Raw genomic sequence first — 25,552 nt, 5'->3', positions numbered from 1 at the left:
GCTATGCTTTTACTCAAGTAATTTTTGTGGGTACTTTTTTCATCCCTCAAGGCGGTGCCAAAAAAACAAACAAACAACTTATGTCTATATCCTCACAATATAAAAAATGGTGTGAACGACTGACGTAGACGCAACAGGTCAGGTTCAGCCTGGAGCAGCTGAGCTGCGCCTATCTATGCAGGCCTGTCTTTGCCCCAAGACCTGGATTTCAGAGGCTTTACATCTGCCCAGCCTGCCAGCAGGAAGACCAGGCCCAAAGCCCTTCCTGAGCCACCAGCCCGTTCTGTTGAGGTGTATTAACTAGAGAGTGAGAGCCTGGGACCTGCTCAGCAGGAGGGGCACCCAGCTCCTTCCAACACCTGAACGAGGCTATGCCCATGGGGGAAGGTGGCCCCATCGGTCCCTCGCCAGATCTGTGTAGGGAATGCTGAGCACCCTTCTCCTACCTTGGACCACCCTGGAAATTCAGCCCCCTGGGGAAATACGAGGAGCCTCCCAGCAGTTTTTAACTACGGTGATGGGCTGACCTAGCTCCTGATCCAAACCCCTGGACAAAGGATCCAGAGCTTCTCAGGCCCCACCACAGCCCCCTATGTAATATAGGCTCCACAGGTGAAGGTTACAGGGTCTAACCTCAGCTGACAGCCCCCTGCTCCTTTCACTAACTTCCTCTTACTCAGCGGGCAAAGCTCTTTAGAGTCTTGTCCTCACTGCCTTCTTGTGATTATCTATTCTGCTGGCAGCTCCCCCGGGGATCAAAGCCCCAGGGCACTGGCTGATGGGTGGACATATACTAAAAAGGCAGCCCTGCTCCCCAAAGCCCACAATCTAGGTCATAGCAGGAGAGCACCGTACCACAGGGAGAGGAGATGAGTGACTGAGATGGAGGAGGGGTGGCATCACAGCAGAGGGAACAAATTATGGCACAGTGAGCCCAGGTCCTAGAACATCCTCTGCTGAGCTGCAATCAGCAGCAAGTACTTTGCAAGCATCATGATAGGGGCTCGAAGGGTTGGGGGGCTCCATGTGCTCCCTGCCCTGGCAGGTCCTAGCAGGGAGGCTTTGGCAGAGGATTACCTCTGAGCTTTTTTCATATGTGCGCAGAATAAATTTTGTGACATGCATCAAGGCATGTGCACCACCAATAGACGCACGCTGCTGGCTGTGGGTGCTCTGCTAATCAGCTGGGCAGCATTTGACTCTCGCCTGGGTGGCCGTCCAAGGGCTCAGCTTACAGGAAACGCTGCTCTCCAGGCAGGTGCCGCTCCCATCGTGCAGTAGCTCACCCCACATCTGGCCAACTTCTGGCCACGCTTCAGTCCCGCTTTGGAGACCCTTTTTTCTGATGGGGCCTTTGGGGCAGCAGTTCTGAGCAGGGAGGAGCTCTGCTGCCATTGGGCGGATCCCTGCATGTATAATGACTTGTGTGCAGTGCAACATCACGGACTCCACGAACTGGTGCGCTACACTTTCAAACCTCACCTGCACACCACGCTGGCCTGGGTGGGCAGCTGTGTGCTAGGTGGCGTGTGCTAAACAGAGCTGAGTGGGTGCTGTGGCACTGGCAGAGGCTCAGACTCAGCCACTCAAAGCTGCCCCCCGGGTTCAGGCTTGGGTGGCAACTAGTCTGAGCCCCTATCAATGCTGCAGTGCCCACAAGGCTAGTTGCAGTGCTCAGCATGAGCCGCGCCAGTGCCAGACTGTCCACACAGCTCCCAGCTGCAGCGTGGATGTCCCCCGTGTGTCACCCCATGCACCTCCGGCCCAGAAAGCTGCTCTTTAAATTGTTACTCAGCTGCCCAGCTGGCAAGTCCTGGGGCTCAGCCGGCAAACGTCACTGGCCCCAGAGGCTCCCTTGGGAGACAGAAGACACTCAAATTCCCCCCTGCTCCTGCTGGCCCCGCTGCTGAGGATTGGGACAGCAACAATTGGCCTTTTGCTTTCTCAAAGCTGTTCAGGCTCTTTTGCCTTCTGGATGCTGTAAAGGCACAATCCTTTCCAGAGCTGGCTGGAGATGCTGCCCTGGGCCAACCAGCAGCAGTCCTGGAAATCCCATCGGACACTGGAGCCAGAAAGCTGGCGAGACAGGAGGGGGTTTTAAAAATAACACAGCATGGAGACAGGAGGACTGGCAATCTGCTGCTGAATTCCCTCTGCTGGTACATGCTGAGGGGCTTTCTCTGCTTTGGTCCACGGTTTGGCTGTGCGTGAGCTGAACCAAGCCAGCCTCGTCCCCTCTCTGCTCCTTCTCCTGAGCCTCTTTATCTCAGCTCAAGTCACAGGTGTAGCAGCTAGCTACTGCTCTGAACCCAAGTCCGAGGTCCTCCACTCTGCAACCAGAAATCCAGGCCCTCCTGCGGAGAAGCCACCCCCACTGGCTCCTTCTGCAGCTGGCAGTTTTCTCAAAAGGTTTGAGATCCTCCTGACTTCAGAATTCCTGAGTTTCTAGTTCAAAATTAAACTGGTGCCTGCGTGGGTCACTGCCCGGAACTCAATAGCTTCTCACAACACCTTGGTTCTATGCTCTGTGGTGGAAAGAGTCTCCCTGTCTTCTCCCTGCCAGGCTGCAGCCTCTGTCCTCTGCCAGCAGCTCATGGCCTGGGCTGCAGCTCTAGTCCAGACTCTAGGGGGGACTGGAGCATTAGCCGGAGGGCACTGGTTCTCCGACAACACAAGGGAGCAGGAGGACATCGGACAGGGCTAGCATCCTATGTTCCGATGCTGGATGTGCAGCCCGGCTAAGGGATCCATCACCATAAAAGCAGCAAGGCAACTTTCACTCTGCTCAGCACACCTGCCACTCCATGGAAGTCACAGGCATCACCGTTGCTTACACCTGCGCTGGCCTTGGCCCCTTTGCCCAGATCAACCTCTGCAAAACTTCCAACCAGTGGCTTTGTCCCCTTTACACCACAAGTGAACGGATTTGCTCCTCTCCTGGGAACTGGCTTTGGAGAAGCCAGCCCCCTCTGTGCCCAGCTCCACTCTGGACAACAAGCCAACCCAGAAGCATCGGCATACAGCTAACTGGACAAGCAGCTGAGGGGCAGTTAATTAGTTAAGGAACCTCAGGGTGCAAATATACATGGGTGCCAGGCAGCCTTCCCCCGGCCACCATGGACAGCTGGAAGTCAGGAGTTAGCAGAACTTGGATCCAGCCCAAAGACAGTGCCCACAGGAACCCAGACTGGGGATGATGACGGGCCCCACCGCTTGGCCTGACCTTACTGTTTAATCCCGAGACAGGGAGTTGTCCAAGCAACTGAGAGATTTGCCAGGAGGCTACCGCTCCCTGATTCTAGCTCGGATCCTTGCTTAGATGCTGGTTCTGGCTACGAGATAAAGTGGCCACCCAGGAAAAATTCAGGGGCCACCCAGCCAATTAGCAGAGCATCCACAACCAGCAGCAGCCTCTGTTTCTACTGGTGGTGCACATTGGCACATGCCTTGGTGCACAAAACAAAATTTATTCCTCCCATGGATGGAAATAAATTAGGAGGACCACTGTTTAGGAGGGCTCAGTCGGGAGGCCACAGAACAGAGGAAGGGAGACAGTGCTTCTCAGGGGAGCTGTGTGAAAAGCTGCTCCCCGTGGTGCTACCGTAGACCGCAGAGGCAGCTGCTCAGATGTCCCCAGACTGCAAAGAGAGAAAAGGCCAGAGGAGAAAGACAAAGACCTCCAGCTGGGCAGATGGGAGGCTGCAGCGCGCCCGGCCGTGGAGCAGGAGACAGCTTATTTCCCTACCATGCTCAGTAAACCAGACCCCAAATGGCCATTGAGCGCCGTACACATCTCACTGAGATAACAAACCACACTAAGTAGACGTGAGTGTGGTTCCACAGGGGGCTGCCAGGGGGCACCCCTGGGCCAAGTGCCGGCCATCACAGTAGGTCGGAATCCAGCACTGTGACTCAATAGAGCCTTCACCTGCCCTCCCACACCCCCCAGAGCTGCTCCCTCAACCCCCCACTGCCCAGAGCTGCACCCCACACTTCCCACCGCTGCCCAGAGCTGCACCCCCCCACCTCTGCTGCCCAGAGCTGCACACTGCACCCCCCGGCTTCCCAGAGCTGCACCCCACATCCCCTCCGCTGCCCAGAGCTGCACCCCACACTTCCCACCACTGCCCAGAGCTGTACCCGCCACCCCCCGCTGCCCAGAGCTGCACCCTGCACCCCTCCGCTGCCCAGAGCTGCACCCCGCACCCCTCCGCTGCCCAGAGCTGCACCCACACTTCCCACCGCTGCCCAGAGCTGCACCCCCCGCTGCCCAGAGCTGCACCCCACACTTCCCACCGCTGCCCAGAGCTGCACCCCGCACCCCTCCGCTGCCCAGAGCTGCACCCCGCACTTCCCACCGCTGCCCAGTGCTGTACCCGCCACCCCCCGCTGCCCAGAGCTGCACCCCACACTTCCCACCGCTGCCCAGTGCTGTACCCGCCACCCCCCGCTGCCCAGAGCTGCACCCCACACTTCCCACTGCTGCCCAGAGCTGTACCCGCCACCCCCCGCTGCCCAGAGCTGCACCCTGCACCCCTCCGCTGCCCAGAGCTGTACCCTGAATCCCCCTGCTGCCCAGAGCTGCACCCCACACCTCCCCACTGCCCAGTTGCCTCCCACACCCCCCCGCTGCCCAGAGTTGCCTCCTGCACCTCCCCTGCTGCCTAGAGCTGCCCCCCCACATCCCCCCACTGCCCAGAGCTGCACCCCACATCCCCCCGCACTTCCCCCCGCTGCCCAGAGCTGCACCCCACATCCCCCCGCTGCCCAGAGCTGCACCCCATACCCCCCCGCACTTCCCCCCGCTGCCCAGAGCTGCACCCTGTACCCCCCTGCACCTCCCCCCACTGCCCAGAGCTGCACCCCATACCCCCTGAACCTCCTCCCACCGCCCAGAGCTGCACCCCATACCTCCCTGAACCTCCCCCCACCACCCAGAGCTGCACCCCATACCCCCTGAACCTCCTCCCACCGCCCAGAGCTGCACCCCATACCCCCTGAACCTCCTCCCACCGCCCAGAGCTGCACCCTGCGCCCCCTCCCTACAACAGCACAGGCAGGATAAACTGTTCTACTCCCTTTCAGAAGAACAGGTAAAATCCAGTGCCCAAATCCTGCCTAATGCAAATCCGGAGTTAATTCACAGCCTCCTCCAGTGGGCGGTGATGAAGGAGCTGTAGGCTCAGATGCCGCCCAGCTGATTAGCAGAGCGCCCACAGCTGGCAGCGTGTGCTTTTTTTAATTAGTGGTGCACAGCCACACATGCCTTGGTGCACATAACAAAATTTATTCTGCCTGTGGGTAGAAAAAAATTAGAGGGACCCCAACTGCCTTTGGGCATGAGATGAAGGCAGGTCAGCTCACGCCAGCCCTGAGGATGGGGGCAGGTTGGTACGCCTCCGAGCGGAGGATTTTATAGACCTTGAACTTTAGAACAATAAGCAACAGCCCCAGCCCTGATCAACCTTTGTTTGAGGTGGACCTGGAATCTGCCTGTGAGGAAACCTTCTCAGGGTTACGTTGCAGCTGGCTGCTCACGAATTCCCCGAACGAAACAAGAACACTGGGGTCAGGAATATTCCTGAGAGGGGGAGGGAAGGAGGTGGGACTATGGCTTAAAGGGAAAGAAATCAAGGCCCGCGTTTTCAGAACCACATGCCGTTTTCATGGGCATTTCCTGAGACTGAACGTCCAACTGCCTGCAGCGGCCGCGGCAGTTATACTCTTGGGGTCTCCTGCTCTAGCGCCGCTTAGAACTTTATGAAACCTTAAAACTTATCCTGAACTTCTGCATTCTCTCTGGAGTTCCTGTTCTGCTCCCCGGTCCTCCAGGACAGCCTCACCCACTCGTTGTCTTCGGTCCAGCCAGCACTGGCCACTGTTGGCAGACAGGATGCTGGGCCAGATGGACCTCTGGTCTGAGCCAATAATGGCCATTCTTATATGGAGATGCACACACATCTCATTGAGCTGGAAGGGACCTCAGGAGGTCACTGAGTCCAGCCCCCTGCCCTCTTGGCAGAATCAAGCACCATCCCTGACAGCATTTTTTTTTTAATATCTATTTGCCCCAGACCCATAAATGGCTCCCTCAAGGATTGAACTCATGACCCTGGGTTTAGCAGGCCAAGGTTCAAAGCAGTCACGTTCTTATGAAGGAACAACCTCCACAACAGCAGGTTTGCATGTCGATGCCTACCACCGTCATGTTTCTTTGCAAGAGGTGAGCAGCTTGGGCGAATACCCTCACACACTGGGTCATTCCTACCCTGTTTGTTTTGACCAGTCTCTTTTCAGGGTGAGGAGTTGGCTCCCAAAGTCACATGCTGCCGTTTTTCTCCCTGATTGGTTCAGGGAAAAACGCCAAACGGAAGGAACTGACAAACCGTGCTAGATTCGTAGAGTTTAAGGGGAGATGGGACCTATTAGATCCTTTACCCTGAACCTCCTGCATAGCAGGGGCCAGAGAATAAAGCACTCAGCTCTTTGGAGCTTGCTAGTCTTTGTGCTCTGGGTTGCAGTAGCTCCTGGCACAAAGGCCCCTCTCGGTGCTAGCAATAAATACAACCCTTTCCGCTGGCATTCAGGAGGGCTGGGGGGATTTGTTACCATTTCTGCAGACCTCTGCAGCCCACCCGCATCCTCACAAGTAAGGAACAATGTGACCATGTGGAGAAAGGCAAGTCAAGCTCAGGGCTTCCATTCGGGACAAGAGGCGGTGTTCCTACCCACCCAGCACCACCACTGTCTCCTCGTGCCCTGGGCTGTGATGGTCTGTGTGGCGGAAGTGATGGATGTTACTGTACCTTCACTGCTTGGGGGATACAGGCAGCTCCTTCCCAGCTGTCTGGGTCATCAGTAGGCCCCACCAAGGACTTCTCCTGTGTCTCATCCTGGAGCTCTGGCTGGAAATTCATCTTCACCTTGCGGACGCAGGCGTACTCAGCTGTTAGTGCCTTGTCCACCTCACTCAGGGGGGACGTGTCCACCGGGGTTCCCAAGATGAGCGTTGGTTGAAGCACTTCCTGAATTACAGCCACACACTCGTAGAGCTTCTCCGGGGCTGTTTTCAGTGGGGCGGAGAGGGGCAGGTTGGAGTAGGTCTGGTCCAGACTCAGGGCATCCCCTGAAGGTTTGGAATGGGGGATCTGGGGCAGCTCTCGGCGCAGCAGGATGCTGAAGCTCGAGCTGCGCGTGGCCTCATCTCCATTCCCCAAAGATCCGGATGGGTAGAGGAAATCCACACTGGCTGGCCTTAGGTCTGGGACAAGAAAAGTAAACATGTGAGGAGCCCAAGCTGGAAGACCCAGCCCTTGGAGGTGACACTGCCTGGCCCTTTCAAGGGGCTTGCACCAAAGCAGCATTAGAAAGATGAATGACAATCGTGCCCTGCCCAGCTCTGGTCACCGGGAAGCTCATTCACCATGCGCAGTGTCATCGCTCATGCTAACAACGTGGACTTGCATGTGCAGTTCTCCCATTTGCACAGCTGTGATTGCAGCCATTCAGTAGCATGTAGCACAGTCCTGCCAGAGAGGATGTTAGAAGACCCACCCCACCTCTGCAGCTGGAAGGCTGCACTGCTCCTCGGGCTGCATCTCCCTTTGCACTGGTGCCCACCCAGCCCCAGTGCCGCCAGAGCTCTCAGCGCCAGCGACTGGTGAATTTTACAGCCACTCACTCTCGTCCGTGCGCTTCACACTGTTGAGCTCATGCAGTTTGGTGTCAGATTTACTGAGTGATCGGAGCTGCATCTGCCTCAGCAACGACTGCAGAGAAAGGAGGACACGCGCCTGTGAGAGTCACCAGAACAACCACCCTGGAGCAGCCCAACCACCCAGCTGGTGCCTGATGCTTCAGCGGGAAGGAACAGACCAGGGCAATTATCAGGCGACCCGTCTCCTCTCGTCATTCCCAGCTGCTGGAGCCAGACGCCAGGGACACCCAGCGCGTAGAGCTGCATCCCTGGAAAACCTGCCTCAGGGCCGTTGATGGACTCACCCTCCACAAACTTATCCAATTCTCTTCTGAGCCCAGTGACATTTTTAGCCTTCCCAACAGCCCTGGGAATGAGCTTCACAGGTTCGTGGCGCGTTGTGTGAAGCAGCACTTCCTTGTGTTTGTTTTAAACCTGCTGCTATTAATTTCATTCGGTGACCCCTGGCTGTTGGGTTATGCAAAGGGTAAAGAACACCTCTTCGCTCACTTTTCCCACACCAGTCACGACTGCGTAGGCCTGTATCATGTCTCCCCTCAGTCACCTCTCTCCTGAGCAGTCCCGGTCTTTAAAACCGCTCTTCAGACGGACCCTGCCCCTTCTCAGTTGTGTTGCCCTCCTCTGCATTTTGCTCCAGTTCTAACACATTTTTTGAGATGGGGAGCCCCGAACTGCATGTTGCATCCGAGGGGCGAGGGCAGTGTGGGTGGATATAGTGTCATCATGATACTGTCTGTCATTATCCTGGCATTGGGGCAGGGGGCTCGACTCGATGGCCTCTCGAGGTCCCTTCCAGTCCTGGTCTTCTATGGTTCTATCCGTCCCTCTCTGATAGCTTTTGGACTGCCGCTGCCCACCGACCGCCTGTTTGCAGGGAACTACCCAGGGTGACTCGAAGACGGGGGGTGGTCAGCAACCTTTCCAAGGCGGAGTGTCAGATTTGATCTTTTGCCCTCTCTCAACTGTCCAGGTGCCGGTGATACTTTTTAAAGTCACTAATAGTCCTACTTACAACAGCTTCATTCCTACGTGAGTTAAGAGGCAGAGTTTTACCGTTCAGTGGTGGTTGGCAGCATCAGCTGGTCTTTTGCTAATCCGCAGGCAGCCTGGCTTTGAGCAAGCGCCCAGCTGCACGGGGGAGTAGGGGTGATGCTGAGCTCCTGCCTCCTGTGCTGATGAAAATCAGCACGAGTGCCGCTCTTGGCACCTGTGCTGGGGGTTACTGGCCCCTGCTCTGAGAGCCCTTTGAATTATGACAGCTAACGTAGACCCCGTTGGTTTGGATGATGTTTCCCAATGTGCTGTCCTTGCATTTACCAACCCTGCCTGGCACTTCCTTGCCCAGCACTCGTTTCATGGGGCAACCAAAGAGGGGCACCAGGCCACACATCCCCGGACCTCCTGAAACGGCCCTACATGCAAGTCTGCTCCGGCCGCCAAGTGTAGCGAGGGTGAACTTTAGCTTCTGATTCAAGCACCATGTGCCACACAAGGGGTTAACCAGCTCTTGGGGACAGCTAGCACTCAGCACCCTCGCTTGGAGGCTGGTCTCAGCTGTGTAAAGAACACTCCAGCCTTTTGATGCTCGTGTATTTTAATTCATGTCTCTGAATAAAGGAACTGAATTTGCCTCTGTGTCTCTGAACACCAAACTACGCTGTTTGAGATCCCACCTGGCTCCTGGCTCGGCTGCTCCTACCCCAGAGGAGTATCAGAGTCACCTTGTCACTGGCAGGCCCGTCCTGAGGATTCCCCTTTCCCACCAAGCAACGAATCGTCGCCCCGCTGTCCGCCCGTTCCCCAGTCTTCCAGACGTTCCTAGCAAGGCGCTGAGCACCCCAATTCCAGCTGAGCCAGGAGGTGCTCAGCACTGAGCAGGATGGGGCTCTAAAACAACCTGATTTTTAGAGCTTTTCCCTGCCACAGCTGCTCTCCAGGCGAGGGCCAGCCTGAAGCAGTGCAGCCAAACTCCCACCCACGCACCCCTGGGACCCGGGTGGCAACTCCCCCCTGGTTGTCACCTGACTGTGGGCCCCGTCGTCTTTCTAGCCAACACGCGCACTTACCTCATTGACCAGCTTTGCCCCAGCCGGTGGGATCTTCTTCCGCGCCTTCCTGCAGGGAGAAGGATTAAGCCAGCGGTTGGATGGGGGTGACATGCACGCAAGCCCAGGATCTGCCAGCCAGCCCCGCAGGAGAAGAACTCCCCTGTGGCCCAGAGGGCCACTTATCCAAATGTGACCAGTGTTTCTGAGGGCCCAGCTGGAGAGGCCTCCAAGAGGCTTAATTTAGGGAACTCAGGCCCATAAGAACAGCCAGGCTGGGTCAGCCCGAAGCCAGTGTCCTGTCTTCCAACAGAGGCCAATGCCAGGTGCTCCACAGGGAATCATCAAGTGGTCCCTCCCCTCTCGCCCAGGGAGATGTCTCCCGCTGGGCACCCAAACAGCTCGGGTCACTTTCTAAAACTTCGGCTCAGCACGTGCGCTCCCTGGCGCACCGGTGAACATGCATCAGGCCAGGAATCTGCTGGCCCAGGGGGGCACAGCCACACTGTAGCCGGGGTCTCACACTGCCCATCGCTGGGGCAGGTGGATCACAGTGGTTATTTGGCTACGAGGAGCATACACGGAATGGGGACGGCTCCTGGCAAGAGCACTTCCTGAGCGCACACAGTGCATCGTAAAGCTGCGCTGATCAGTCAGCCTCGTACACCACATCCTGCCTGCACAGGCACCAGCTGCAGCGTGGCATGAAACTGTATCCTGTCTGCACGGCACAGCGCCTAGGCCTGTGCCACCTGGTGCGTTGCCTTTGCGCCCACCTCACTGCATCTGCCCCCCCCCGCCCCCAAGATCCACCACCGTAAGCTCCTGGGAGCAGCACCTGCCACTCTGGATTTATGGGGCCCATGTGCCCCTGTGACTGTCCTGCCTTGTGATTTTCCTGTGCCCTGTGAGGCAGGACTGGGGGGGCTGCAGGATCAGTTTGCTGAGGGCAGGCACCACTTGGCCCTCCCGGGGCAGTCACTGCCCTGCCTGTCTGCACCAGCGGGGCTTCCTGGCAGCCAGGACCTGCAGAGTGCCCTGGGTGCTCTGCCACGCTCTGCGTGGGACTTCTGATCTCTCCCTTTATGCTGACAGGACCTTCAACATGCTCAGGTGCACCTCACCCCAACAGAGCCTCAAATCTCCTTCCTCCAAAGGCCTGGCCTCTCAGCAGCTGTGCCCGGCCCTCCTTACACATCAGCCTAGAGGAAGTTTTAAAGAAGTTCTGGCAGGATTGGTGCACGCCTCCAGGCCCAGGCAGCTCTCCTGAGCGCATGCTGCAGCCCTGGGGACAGCAGCGGTGGGGCTAAAGGGTTTGCTGGGCGCTTAGTTGTGATCAGCGTCATGCCCAGCCAGCCCCTGCCCAGCCGGGATCCCTCCCCCAGGCTTTCCTAACCTCCCTGCCCTGAATCTCTGGGGTGGAAGCAGAGAAAACTCTTCCTATTAGCCGCATGCCACCCACAAGGCAGGGTGACACCGGGTCCGGGAGCAACGCCCCAACGTCACCTCTCATGGGCAGCCCTCATCCGGTGCCTGCCTGGGCCATTCTCAGGCCTATTCCTTCGAGCCCCACCTCTGCAAGGACACAGGTCTTTTCTGGTCCCTGTAAGGCAGGTTTCACTGAACTCAGCCAGGACAGATGGGTCCAGACCCCTATATATTACAGAGCCAGGCAGGGAGGGGCGGCTGCTCTGCCAGGGAAGTACTGGGGAGTAGATCAGGCTGCTGAGGAGCATGGAGAGAGGAACAGCCACAGCTGAGAGTGCAGGGCTGATCCTCTGCAGGGCTGGGAGTTGCTCTGGGAACTGGGAGCCCGGCAGGGGGCTGTGGCTGGGGCTGGGAAGCTGCAGACAGTTCAGGAGATACCCGCCTCTCCTTAGCCTGCGAGTCACCTGTTTGCAGCCAGGGCAGCGCTGGCTGAGAGTTTCAGTCCTGCTTTGATGCTGGGGAACAAACCTGACAGGGAGAGTCCTTGGTGGGGGTGGGGGGAGGGGCGCAAAGCGGGGGATGGGGTGAACTTTTGGAAGCCGGGTGCCTGCCTGCAGGCAGCGAGTCTCACCCCAAGCAACGGAACTCCTGAAATCCAAGCACTGGGCTGCTCATTCTCCCACAGCGTTGAGCTCCAGGGTATCCATCCACGGAGCACCAGTGAAACTCCCACTGCCCTGCCCATGCACTGCCCCACAGCTGGTTGGTTGTCACTGGAGGGCAGGCGGGGGGGATGTATACGGCACAAGCCAAAGGAGATCCATGCACAAGTTCACCCTTCCACAACTCCTGAGGTTTGCTCTACCCCGATGCACGGTTTCCACGGTGAGAGAGAGAGTCAGCCACCTACCTTCTGCAGGCAGCACACAAGGCTGAGAGGAAGACCAGGACGCCAAGCGATGCCAGTCCCAGGGTGGCAGGGAAGGTGGGCAGATGGGGCCCAGGCATCCCTTCACCAGTCTGGAGCCGCTTCAGAGATCGACTTCACACTGAGCTCTGCAGGAAGAGAACAAGGCTCATTAACTCGCCCTGAGAGGGGGTCATCGGATGGCCCCGTCTTGGGATCCCGTGAGCAGGAAAGCAATAGCGGCACGCTTACATTCTGGGTGCAGGCTCCAGCCAGGTCCGACGGGCTGAGCAGGGCGCTGCTGTGCTCCTGCCGGTCCTGTGCACAGAGCGTCCCAACGAGCAGCTGGTTGGTATAGAATCATAAAGCACTAGGACTGGAAGGGACCTTCAGAGGTTATCGAGACCGGCCCCCTGCCCTCACAGCAGGCCCAAGCACCGTCTGGACCATCCCTGTTTGATATTATCGAACCTGTTCTTAAAGGTCTCCACTGATGGAGACACTACAACCTCCTGGGGCAATTTATGCCAGTGTTCACCCACCCTGACAGTTAGGAACTTCTCAATGTCCCACCTAAACCTCCCTTGCTGCAGTTTAAGCCCATTGCTCCTTGTCCTATGCTCAGAGGTTAAAGCGAACAATGTTTCTCCTTCCTCCTTGTGACACTTGAAAGCTGTGATCATGTCCCCTCTCAGCCTTCTCCTTTCCAAACGAAACAAACATCTTGAGTTTGCAGCAAAGTAGCCATGCTCAGCCACCCAGCCCGGGAGTCAGGCGCCCGCTGAACTAGTGGGTGGCCCCACCTGGGCCAAGAGCTTTAGCTGAATGCAGCTGCAGTAGCGTCTTCCCAGCATGGGGGAGAAGCCACAATCCTTGGGGCTGGTCTCCTGCCCATCCTAACTCCACTTCCCAAAGCAGCGCCTCTCCGGTGGCCACGACTGCAATCAGGAAAACCAGCTGCTGAAATTCTTAGGATTTCCACGAGGGGGAGCTACTAAGGGAGAAAAAGCAGCAGCTGTCAAATTCTGGACGCTTGGAGCCAAAGCAGTTATGGCAGCTGCAGGGATGCCACAAGGCTGGGGAGGAAGGGTGCTTTACTGGGGCCTAGTCCAGGCTGCAAATTGTGGTACGTGTGTGGGAGGGGACCCATGTTACAAGTTTGTACTGGGACCCAAAAATTATGCTTGGGCCCTAGGGGCTGCCAGTTAGGAGGGGCAGGAGTTCAGCCGCAAGGATCGTGGCTTCTCGCTTTCACTGGGGAGAGGCTACAGAAACTGCATTCAGCTCTGGCCTCATTGCCCCTTTTGCTAGGCAAGTGCTGAATGGCTGGAGTAACCGGACCTCCCGCCTCTCCAGAGCTGTACCGTATACGCACTTGCTCGCAAACGTCCTTGGGGGCAGAGTGGACTGTGAGCCTGGGCTCTCCTGGGCCAAGGTGTCTTGGGGGACGGATGCTGTCCCATTCTCCGGGGGGTCCCTCTTGCTGCTGCTTCTTTGCATCAAACTGTGGGAGACTCCACCACTGCCGTTCCTAGCCCAGTCCAGTCCAGTCCAGGCAGGTGGACCCCCAGCATCGCCAAGTCACACCATTTGATCACACATCCAGCTCAAGTTGGTGCTTGTCTTAGAGACCCAGCTCCAGCGTCACGTTATGAGGGGCACATTGCAGCTTCCCTTGAAAAGCAAAGGTTCCTAGACTCCATGGATGCTTAGAAACGCTCAAGAACATGACTGGAGCGCTCCCCGAAGACTCAACCAGCACCAGGCCAAGAAAAGGGACTCCAGACAGATTCGTTTGCAAAATCTTGTCATTTTAAGGCCACTCCTGGAATTGCTGGGGGCCAGAAACCTGATGTTTTGACCACTGTGGGCTACCAATACTGGAATTCTAACTACAAGCCAAGGTCCTAATGATAATGGGCCCACTTAGACAGGGCAACCATGAATTCTGGAGCCAGGACACTTGGTCCTGGAGCCAGCTTGTTGCTGGAGTAATGGCACCTGGGTGGAAGAAAGGAAGGGAAGGAGAGGCAGAGAGAGAGAGATGAAGGACAGAGGATAAGGCGGCATTTGAACCCTGACCCACCTAACACAGTGAGGGGGTGAAGGAAAGATTCAGTTCAGCCCATCAGCAGGTTCTTAACAGAGCCAGCACAGAGGTGATGTGCCTGGAAAGGACATGGAATCAGATCAGCCTGGTATTTACACAGAACATGCTAAGAACACGGCATCTGCTCTGCATTTGAGTCACCATGGGTGTCTGAAGTTGAATCCAGGCTGGGATTCAGGTTCCACGATCATGCTGTCTCACAAGCCACTTTGGGAAATCTTGCAAGGGTTATTCTCGTCAGATTTTTTCCTTAGGCCCAGTCCTCCCAAGAACAGCTGTTCATGCCCTGAGATGTCAGTGCATAACGGGCCTCTGCTTGTTCTGACGCAGAACTAAGAGCGCAAGGGCATGGCGCAAAGGCTCTGCTCCAGACAGGCAGAGCCGTTGGAAATTCAGTGAGCTTCAGCTCAGCGGTTCTAGGTGGCACCCACCTTTAGGTTTAAATTTACCACATTTTTTCCATCTAAAAGGAGGGGCAGCCCCCAAGCCTGAAATCCCCAGGCTGGGTATCGGCTTCATGCAAATATGGGAGCCTCAGCGTAGCAAAAAGTTCACCAGGGAGAGCTGGGTTGGCAAGACATGTTGCCCTGATGAAGAAAAGGGGGTCCCCTCCACAGCTCCTGGTCTTGGTCAGCTGGCTGCATTACCTGCCCTGCCTTGTCCTCCTTTGGAGGGATATATTAAGAACATAAGTACGGCCACGCTGGATTCAACCACTGGCTGACAGACGCCAATGCCTGATGCCCCAGAGGGAGTGAACAGAACAGGTCATCGTCGAGTGAGCCCTCTCCCATCATCCATTTTCACCCTCTGACAAACACACCAGGGCCACCATTCCTACCCAGCCTGGCTAACAGCCACTGATGGGCCTCACCTCCGTGAATTTATCCAGTTCGTTTATGAGTTCTGCTAAAGTTCTGGTCTCACACTATCCGGTGGCAGGGAGTTCCACAGGCCGACTGTGCACAGAGTGAAGGAAAACTCCCTTTTGTTAGATGTAAACCTGCTGCCCAGTAATTTCGTTCGGTGATGCCCCGCCCCCCCGCCCAGTTCTTATGCTATTGGAACAAAGAAATAACTTTTCTTATTCACTTTTTCGTACACCAGTCGTGATTGTACAGACCTGCGTAGACCTCAATCTTGTACCCCGTTGTGTCTTGCTACAGGACTCTGCAAGGACACCCCAGAAACCGGCTGCCATTAACAGCCTGCCTGCATTAGCTCCATTACCGCGCTCCCTCCTTGGGGCAGCACAGCACAGGGGCTGGAGGCTGCCCGTTACCATGTGGAAGGGGCACTGTAACACTGGAAACAGGCACTCCAACCTGCTCGTGAGGCTCCTGTGAATAGGCCTGAAAGGGCCAAATCCAGCAGGGGCCAGGGCCTATCTGCGAGACTCCTTCCTGCTGCGTGTGTCCAGGTCACCCCACTGTCCCTCCCCGGCTCCTCCACTCACCATGCTGGCCGGCACATCAATGTCCTGGTCTTGTGGAAGCGAGGGAAACTGCTGTGCCCACGGTCAGGAAGCCGGCCCCAGCCCTACCTGCCCGGCCTCTCGCACAGCAGGCTCTAGCTGGGAGATAGCAGCAGGAGGGCAAACCAGCTCTGTGTCAGCCCACAGGAAAGTAGGAGGGCTTCACAGTCAATCACACCCTGCCTGCCTCAGCCCTGCCAGCCATCAGACCTACTACAGCACCCGAGTACAGTGAGGGGGCATGGCATCGTCCTTGGGGCCCAATCCCAGGACTCCCCCTCCTTGGCTCAGGCCCCTAGGAGGATAAGCCAGTGGACTGGCATCGACACCAGCTCCCAGTGTGGTCCCAGACCTTGGAATCCAGGTGGTGCAGAGGGGGAAAGCAGCAGAGTGATTTACTGTGGAGCTGAGCCCAGCTGAGGTCACGAGCGGCCCATGGGGAAGGGAGAATAAACGTGGGACAGAAGAGCAAAGCTGCCAGCTCACCACCCTTTGCCCTAGATCGGCAGTAAGCTCTGATCTCAGCCCGGGCCTTGGGTAAACCCTCCTACGGCCTTTTTCCATTTCCCAGCTCCATTGTTGTCATTGTGAGAGCCCAACCACATCCCATGCTCAAGGTGTGGTCCCGAAGCCCAGTTCCAGTGCTGTCTGTGACCAGCGGGCCTACAACCCCGATGGGTTTTCTTGGCGAGGACTGGGTGGCCAGCCAGCCATCCCCCCACCTGTAAAAGGCAGACAAGGCCGGGCCCCTGCTGGCTGGATTCTCAGTCCTCACACAAATGCCTTTCCTGGCTCTCTGCTAATTTCCCCTGGCTGTGGAAGCTTGCCCAGACCCCAGCTGGCATGAGGAAAGGGACCAGGCTGGGGCCTCAGGCCCCAGACATCCTTGCTGGCACCAGGTCTGTCTTGGTTTATAGCAAGTCACAGGACAGCGGCAATGCTGATTAAAGGGGCTGAGATGCAGAGGCCTCACAGGAGCTTCCTGGGTCTGCAAACCAGTGGCTCCATCTGGCTCCATGCACAGTCCGCAGACAGAAAGGCTGAGTGCTTCCGCACAGCAGCACTGACCAGCTAACGCCCGCAGTACAAACACCCAGGCTTCCAGCAGTGCAATGGGGATAAGTCTGGTCTCCTGTCATCTCTTGCTCCAGCTGCCAGAGTTAGTGGCAGAGGACTGGGAGGGTTCATCGCATGGCACAAGGGGCACGTAATCTTCTCCCATTAAGGGCTAGGAGACGGACCATGCTTGAACCTGCTTTGAAGCATTGCGTTACAGCCTGCTTCACAAGCAGGCTTGGAACGTGGCCCACCAGCAGGAGTAGGAGCCAAGTGTTAAACACGGCACACAGGGACTCAGCCATGTGACCAACTCAGTAACAGTCTGTTGAATGGTAACTGAGAGCGCCATGGTAGTCTATATTCTATCAAAACAAAAAGGCCGTCCAGTAGCACTTCAAAAGACTAACAAAATAATTTATTAGGTGATGAGCTTTCGTGGGACAGCCCCACTTATTCAGACCATAGCCAGACCAGGACAGATTCAATATTTAAGGCACAGAGAACCAAAAACTGTTATCAAGGTTGACAAATCAGAAAAAGTGTAATCAAGGTAGGCAAATCAGAAGAGCAGAGGGGTGGTAGGAGGAAGGGAAGTCAAGAGTCAGATAAAGCAAAGTATGTAAAAGAGTCCTTATAATGGGCCAAGTAATTGCCCTCCTGATTCAAACATCGTGTTAATGTGTCGAATTTGAATATAAAAGAGAGATCCCGCACTCTCTCTCTGCAGGTGGTCGTTAAAGTTCCTTTTCAGTAAAACACGGACTTTCAGGTCATTAACAGAATGGCCCACTCCATTAAAGTGCTGGCTGACAGGCTTGTGAATTAAGAGTTTTCTGATGTCAGTTTCATGTCCATTTATTCTTTGGCGCAGAGCATTTACCGTTTGTCCTATGTACACAGTATGTGGGCACTGGTGGCACATGATGGCATATATGATGTTAGCTGAGGAACATGAGAATGTGCCCATGAGCCTGTCTAGCTTGATAGGTTTTGGTTCTCTGTGCCTTAAATATTGAGTCTGTTCTGGTATGGCTATGGCCTGAAGAAGTGGGTCTGTCCCACGGAAGCTCATCACTTAATAAATTATTTTGTTAGTCTTTAAAGTGCTACTGGATGGCTTTTTTGTTTTGAGAGTAACAGTCTGTGCCGCTGACCCCGTAGCAGGTTCCCCAGTGCCATCCCCATGGGGCGGAGGCTTTCCTGCCTGCTAGCAGGCATGTAGTCACATTATCTCTCTCTCTGGGCTGCCTCCAGTTCCATCTATCGGGGTAATCAGTTTCCTGTGCCTCCCTGCACTAGGCGTGCTCATTGCAACAGGACCACAAAAATCAGAAAGCCACAGCTCCCCTCCACCTGGCCTGCCAACCCCCCGAGCCTGCTCACTGTGGTCTCCAGTGCCTCCGACACGCTGCAAGAGAAAGAAGGCTAGCAAGTGCACTGCTGTGCAAGGCTCTGCAGATGAGTAAACCGTGCAAGAGCAAAGAAGGGTTAGCAAAGCTTCCTGTGACGCAGGACGGGAATCTACTATTGCCTCCTTCAGTCTATGGGCCTGGCCCTGAAAGAGCACGAGCAGCTGCCTCTGAGGCTGTTTTTGTAAGCAGGGTGCTCAAGTGGTTTCCCCCACCACTGTGCATTGGAGTTTCTCTGATGCCACACCTATGCTACCAAATTATGCAGGACTATGCTTAGGTCCTTGTGTTGGCAGCCTGTCCTCGCATCGATTGTCCTGTCAGCACAGGATATCGTGGGAGAGATTCTGAAAGCCAGCGATAGTCAAGGTACACAGCATAATACCACCCTGCCCACCCGGAGCTGCTGAGGAGGTGGGCCTGTGTCTGTGACTTGAGTGCCAGCACTGGACTTTGCCTGGTTGTAGCACAGACTAGGATGGGGTAAGATTTGGTTCAGTGACAGCCACACAGCAAGAATTAAGCAGGATTTAACGTGCTAACCCGGTTCTCCATTAGGCAGCTCTTCTAGCGCTGATAGGACCTCTGCACCTGTTAGATGGAGCTGCACAGCAGGGCACAATTCACAGGCAGTTCTAAAGGTGGGAGTTTCAAGGCCATATATGTATTGTCATCCCACAATGGAAACCAACACACTGTCTGCCTCGGAGATTTCACTCACTTCCCTCTTCACACGATATACCATCTCTTGGTAGGACCCTCCTGACTCAGCTGCTCCCTTGTTAATAGGAGAGAACAACCCAATCAGCTTTAGGAACATGGATGCAGACAGCAAGCTGGGCTCTGACACAACTGAATCCTCCTCGTCCTATTTTTTCCTTCTTTGGCCAGGGGAGGCAGTGCCAGATGCATGTCCAAGGGAGACACCAGGGTGTCAGAGGCCAGGTCTTCTGCCACTGATTCCCTGAGTGCCCATGGGAAAGTCACTTATGCTATGCGCCTTGGTTTTCCCTCTCTTTAGAAAGGGGATAATGGTATGACCCTCCAGGAAGCTTAAGACTCAATGTTTGCCAAGTGCATTATCCTGCCACATCACCCCAAGATCCTCAAAGGATTTCCTTGTGCGTAGTCCTATGGAAAATAAGTCACACCTGCCTGAGCCTGCTTATCTGTGACCAGCCCTCGTCTCATGTCCATACAGGCCATGTACGAACGCACAGGCCCCTCGGAAGCAGAAACCCAAGGACGACACCAAGGCAGATGTGGGGCTGAGCGAACTAGGAGAAAGCAAGAGTCCTATTTTCCTAGACTCTTTTAGGAATCCTCCATCCCAAGGGGATGTCGCAAAGCACATTTGTTCCCCAGGTGCCAGCAGCATCCACAGCCCTCTTGCCCACTCCCCAAGCCTCTATCTGCAGGCTGCAGAATGAGCCAGGGGCTTTGCAGCAGGCAGACACAGTGTGGGGGAGTGGGAACACAGTGAATTAAGGTGACCCTCCCCATCACTGCAGCTGCCCTGCCCAGAAGGCAGTTACGCCCAGACAGTGAAGCAGATGCTGCTCATCTCAACGGATAAGGAAGCACAAACGCAGAGTTAGTACCTAGAAAACAGCTCTTGGAACGCACTGGACTGACAACTTCAACAGCAGTCTTGGAGGGGAAGAACCAGCTCGGCCGGGCTGCTGGGCCCTTTCTCGGCCTCCTACCTGCCCTGTCACTCTGCCCAATATTAAAGTTAATAGAAAAAGAAAAAGTCAGGCAACTAAACCACAGTGTCAGGCAGGTCATAGAAGGCCTTGGGGTCAGCCTTGTGCTGAAATTAGGGCCCAAATCTCCCTCAGTTTCCCTTCTACAAAGCAGCACAATCTCCAGCCCCATCTCATGGGTTACTCTTTCTAGGGATAGTAACCGAGAGGTCACCGTGTTAGTCTGTATTCTAACAAAGGAGTCCAGCAGTCCTGTAGCACTTAAACAAAATAATTTATTAGGTGATGAGCTTTCGTGGGGCAGACCCACTTCTCCAGATCTGGAAACAGATCTCCAAATAGACCCTCTATTTCCAGATGGGAAGAAGTGGGTCTGCCCTACGAAAGCTCATCACCTAATAAATTATGTTGTTAGTCTTCAAAGTGCTACAGGACTGCTGGTTTGTTTTCCTCGGGATGTTAAAGGCTGACCAGTACCGATTAACAGGTACAGGCTAAAGCCGCTGGTGCCCCACCTGCCATGGGCCACTCCAGCCAGGCCTAAGCATCTCCATCTGTGGCGGTCCTGCAGGGGAAGGGGCAGCTGGGCTGGAGCACCCTGCCATCCAGAGCATTGCTGAGGCAGTCCTAGTCCGTGGTGTGCTGCAAGCAGGCGGCTCCAGTCCCCTCCCCAGTTTGATCGGTTAACATGTTAAACCTAGCATTTAACCGGCTAAGCAAGTAAACAAGATTTTACATCCCTAGCTCTTCCTGAGCAATTGAACGTCACGTGCTGGGGAAGCCTCCTGAGAGCTGGGAACCAGTGGAAGGCACAGCTCCTGCCTGGCCTGACGAATCTCTTCCCTGGTTTACACAGGACAACAGGTCAACAACACTTTGCCTGCATACGTAATAGAGCACTGCACTCATACAGCACCAGAGACCCTGGCAATCTTTCGAACACGTTAGTGACTGAAGTCTTACCGCGTAGAGAGGAATTCTTCCAAGTTTTACAGATGGCCAAGCAGAGACAGAGGTTAAGCATTCTGTCCAGAAAGACATCAAGTCAGTGCCAGAGCTGAGACAGGAACCTGACTTTTCTGAATCCTCATGTGAAGCTTTTACTCGACAATGCTGCCTGGATCTCTGGAGGCTTAGTTCCTTCACGGGATACACACAGAGCATGCGCTAATTCTAGCCCTCTCCTTAGACAACACGGACTTTGTAGAGCCTCAGAGCACAAGCCCCACAAAGCAAAACTAACCTTCTCAAACACACAGATGCCTGCTCCTCCACATGTCTCCGGCATCCTCTACTTCTTATGTCATCCCTTAGCAGCACTGCAATTCTAAGTGCATTGTGGGATAAAAACTACAGCAGAGTTTCTTAAACTAGGTTCTTTCGGCAGAACACCGATGTTCTGTGAACAACTCGCAGGTATGCCATGAGCATCTGACACTTTTTTGATACCATGCACTGATGGCATTATTTTCTGTCATTATAACCAGATACAATGTTCCTTCTTTATTTCTGTGATACCTGATTAAATCACTTCATTTTGTTTTTGCTGTATATGTTGCTGTTTGTGGGGTTTGTGGGTCTGACAATTTTTTTTTTTTTTTTAAAGAAAATTTTCACAGATGTTCCGCAGTAAAAATATCATTGTTTGGTGTTCTGTGGTCTCAAAAAGTTTAACACAACACAGTACTACAGCACGCTTGCAGATTATTCTTTTGCTACATCGCGTTACCATTATCTACTTCCATCCATTTTCGAGAGGCCCAGTGCTTTCGGACCATACACCACAGATACAGCTTTTAGTACCAATGTGAGTAAGTAAACAATATTGTTAATGTAACAAGAGAGGACCAACTCCCCAGCCTCATGTTATAGGCAGCTTTCTTCAAGTTTTCAGCCAGGTTTTAACATTTCCTCCAGGCCCATTGGCATCCAGAGACCTTGCACGACAATGCCACAGACTACAAATAACAACACTGAGCACTCAATTCAGTGACCCCAGAAACACAATGAGATAACACTCACATCTGGTCTCAAATTTTATAACGTTAAGAAAAATAGAAGAACAAGGCAGGAAGGAGGAGCAGGCACCTGTTGGCAAAAGCATGAGTATTTTTTTGAGAAAGAACACTTTTGGGAGGCTGAAGTCAGGTTTATGGATGATCAGTCAGGGTCATTTGGAATTTTAAAATGTAATGGCTGACTTAGCTTACAGTGTGTGAACAGTCTCTCTCTCTGAAAGTAGCCACATGGAAGTCACTGCACATGTTACGTGATTGAGGGTTCGCAGGATCAAGTCCTTAAACATTTTGAAAATGTGCTGTTTTCTAAGGTAAAATTATAGGGCAGCACTGCACAGAGGACAAGTTTTACAGGCCATAGCTGCTTTGATCAGGCATTTGCATTAGCAGAGTACAGAAAAACCATGGCATTCATGCAGAAAGCCTGCAAAGATAGGTGCCAGTCAAGCATAAAAATCACTCATTGCTCTTGATTTTAATCCTCCATTACTAAAAACGAAAAAACTGGGGGCAGGAATAAGACCTTACCTCCAACCAGGCCGCAAGATTACATGAAATGAAATTCACCATGAGATGAAATTCTATAGGTTGTGTAAAAAAAAAAAAAAAAAAAAAGGATGAGGTCAGATGACCTAATGGTCCCTTCTGGCGAAAAACATCAATGAACATAAATCTACCTTTAAGAAACAGCAGCTTGAAAGAGAAAAGCGCATAAAATCACCACAAAGATCCGCTCAGCTTTTTGCTGTGATTGAGGGGAGGAGGAAGGTTCCAAGTTGGACATCACTAGTGATCATCAGCTGGACAGCGTCTGACACAGCTCTCGTGGATTCAGTGGGTGGGGAGAGGGGTTATTTATAAAGAGACTTTCTACATATTGGAATTTCAACAGCAACAAAAGCAACCATAGAAGTAGACTTCAATGAGAATTGTGATCAGCCCAGGACAGTCTCATGGGAAGTTAATGATAAAGCACTAATGAATCTTAGAAGAACCTTTAAACCTTAACTGAGCAGAAAAGCTCCTGGCCAGCAATTTAGCAACAGATGATGAGAAAGGCAAGTTCCTGGTCACAGCTTTGTCTAAGGCCTGGTGGGTTTTTCAAAGAGCCACACTGGATTTATGAAGGTCAGTCTCAGAATGGCTAGGACTATGGGCACAAAAGCACAGACATTTCTGATTGCAGTGCTTACTGCTCTACATAAGGCTGAGTTTTCAGCACTGAACTAATTCTGATTCCCTAGACATCCATGGCAAAACTCTGAATAATTACCACACAGTTAGGCCAACACCGAGTGCTTATAAGGATCCCAAACTAGGTGCCTGAAAGCTTTATTCTTTGCATCTGATCGCAGCATAGGTGCTGCTGTTTACAATAAAAATGGAAACTAATAAAGAGAAGTTTTGGTAAAGACGCCTGTGGCTTAAAAGGTCTGGCAATATTCCTGTACCTTGAGCCCTTCTTTTCGCACTACAGACGACTGGCTGAAACCCTGAGACTCAGAAATTGGATTGTTTATTTTGTGGCTCCTTTCTGCTGGCAGAGATGCTAAACCTGTTTCTACTGAACTGAGTATTTTTAAAAACAGGAGCCAGGCACTGCTAGAGAGGTTTCTGATGCAAACGTTGGTGTGGAAACAGCAAGATAGCTGTTTCGGTAAGAATTCTCACTGCTACCTTTATAGAAAGCCCAATTCCAAAATACCAAGTTGTGCCATTAGCCAGGAATGTGCTTTTATAGAGATGTGTTAGGTAGCTAATAGAACCATTCATCTTCTTTTGAATCCCACTCCAGCAGTGTTTCCATTTACACAGGTTGAAGTCTCAGGTATATGCTGTTATTTTTGTGATCAGTCTTTCCACCCCTATCTACCTCAACTGCAGTATGGTCCAAGATATTGGGGATTTTTACAAGACGATGGCACATCCCAAACTATCTGGACCTGACTTTCTCTCTCCCTTCCCCAGGTGCAGAGCCCCCACAGTTTCAACTGATTCTAAACTCAGCATTTCTGAAAATCAGGCACAAGGAAATTAAAAGAACCTCAGTTCTACTTAACATGATATCAATTTCGTGCTGCAAAGTTCCAATTATCAAATGCCTGACACTAGGAAGGGCTCAGCAGATCTTTCTGTGCATTTAAGCCAAGATGCTTCAATGGTTACAAACCAAAATTTGCACAGAGCTTACGGCTCTTATTGGCAAGTGACTAATACACCGACATTTGTTAAGTAACCTGACCAATGCACTTAGAGAATGGGGGAGCAAGAAATTTGCCATTCCAACAGTGCCAGCCTAGCAATCTATGTACACTATTAAGTGGGTTATGGGCAAAACTGGTTCAGACAGGGAGATGCAGCAATGTTTTCCAGCCAGTAGTTGACAAGAGGACACCTGGTTTGCTTGGTAAGAAACCAACAGCACTTACTTTACAGGGACTCAGAAGAAGCCACAGAGCATGATGATCAGAAATCCATCCATATCGTCTTCCCTGCCAGTAAAAGTAGATCGTTGTTTGGCTTCACACCTTCTATTCCAGCTGCCCTGGCACTGCAGAATGGGACTGTTCTCAGCTACATATTCTGGAGTTTTTCAAACATCTTCATTTTGCCTTTTCTCAGGCCACTCCTTTGTTCGATCTGTTTTCAGCTGAGAGATAGAGATACTTTTGAGCTGAGACACCATGCAGCCTGATACCACAGCTCATTTCCTGGCCTGCAAAAGTCATCACATCACCCAACTCTTATTTTCTGAAAAAGTGGAGTGGAGAGAAAGCATGTGGGTGGACCAGATCAGTAGGAGAAACAGCACCCTCTGCTGGTCATTCATCAGTACGTGACCTCATTTCTATAGCACCTGTTCAGGCTGCTTGATTTGCTGTGCAGATTAATAGAGTGAAAAATTGTTCATTGTGAAAGACCACGAAATGCTTTAGAAACAGAGATTGCTGCATCCACCACTGACATGCAGCAGTCTCAAGGTGAAAGAGGTTAGGGCCGTACTCAAGGAGACAATGGAAGCCACTGAGAAAATCCGAAGGACTTCTAGTGCAGTTGAACAACAGAACTCGTGTGCCCACGCTCACAAACTAACTAAATAAAAGATGGCATGCGGACAAGCACTGGCAGACGTCAAGACAGCACAAGACTTTACTGCGTTGCAATACTTTTCATGCACTGGACCTCTCAAGAAGAGTCAGAGAGCCACATAGAACTGTGAACCTTATCACAAATCATCAGAAAGAACACTCCAATGAGACCAAAGTGTAACTTGGGAGCTCAGTGCATTAATCTCCTCACCGCCACTCTCCCATTTCCCGCTCCAAACCAGCTCTGAATTAACCCAGTGCAGAGAGAAGACCCACATGTAGTCATTGCACGATAATTCTTCTGGCCTTGGTGCTGATTAGTCACGTGCTTGGAAGGACAGTGATGTGTTCAAGACAAAAATCCACACCGCCCTCATTTTCACTGTACACAGAAGTGATGAAACTTCATCTCCTTCTTAGGGCCTTGTCATAGTGCCCATTGCTGTAGGATCAAGCGCTCTCCAGAGAACAACAATCTCGAGAGAGCTCATGTTCTTCCTGTGTCCCTGCAGTAGTCAAATATTTAGGAGTTTAAAATGTATTCTCTCTCTCTCATTCTCGCCCTCACTGCCTTTCCTACATCTTTTTCT

The 25,552-nt window shown here is 53.3% G+C and overlaps 1 protein-coding gene across 3 annotated transcripts in view; it reads right to left on the bottom strand.

Annotated features, from left to right (window-relative positions):
* Window positions 1-25,411, bottom strand: part of LIME1 (Lck interacting transmembrane adaptor 1) — a 28,616-nt gene extending 3,205 nt beyond the window's left edge. Inside the window, exons 1-7 of one of the 3 annotated variants that reach the window (XM_075011529.1) lie at window positions 25,239-25,411; window positions 24,303-24,523; window positions 22,402-22,454; window positions 12,101-12,246; window positions 9,784-9,832; window positions 7,682-7,769; window positions 6,807-7,261 (exon numbers count right to left, since the gene is read on the bottom strand). In XM_075011529.1, the coding sequence (XP_074867630.1) occupies window positions 6,807-7,261; window positions 7,682-7,769; window positions 9,784-9,832; window positions 12,101-12,198 (690 nt within the window). In that variant the 5' untranslated portion in view covers window positions 12,199-12,246; window positions 22,402-22,454; window positions 24,303-24,523; window positions 25,239-25,411. Of the gene's footprint in view, window positions 1-6,806; window positions 7,262-7,681; window positions 7,770-9,783; window positions 9,833-12,100; window positions 12,247-22,401; window positions 22,455-24,302; window positions 24,575-25,238 lie in introns of those variants that run through there. The other 2 variants (XM_075011531.1, XM_075011530.1) reach the window with 2 other exon arrangements.
* Window positions 25,412-25,552: the final 141 nt, after the last annotated feature.

The sequence above is a fragment of the Carettochelys insculpta genome, chromosome 17 (genome assembly GCF_033958435.1).
Source record: "Carettochelys insculpta isolate YL-2023 chromosome 17, ASM3395843v1, whole genome shotgun sequence".
Taxonomy (NCBI): Eukaryota; Metazoa; Chordata; order Testudines; family Carettochelyidae; genus Carettochelys; species Carettochelys insculpta.
Note: the sequence above shows the minus strand (reverse complement) of the source record. Positions and strands in the feature narration are given on the sequence as shown.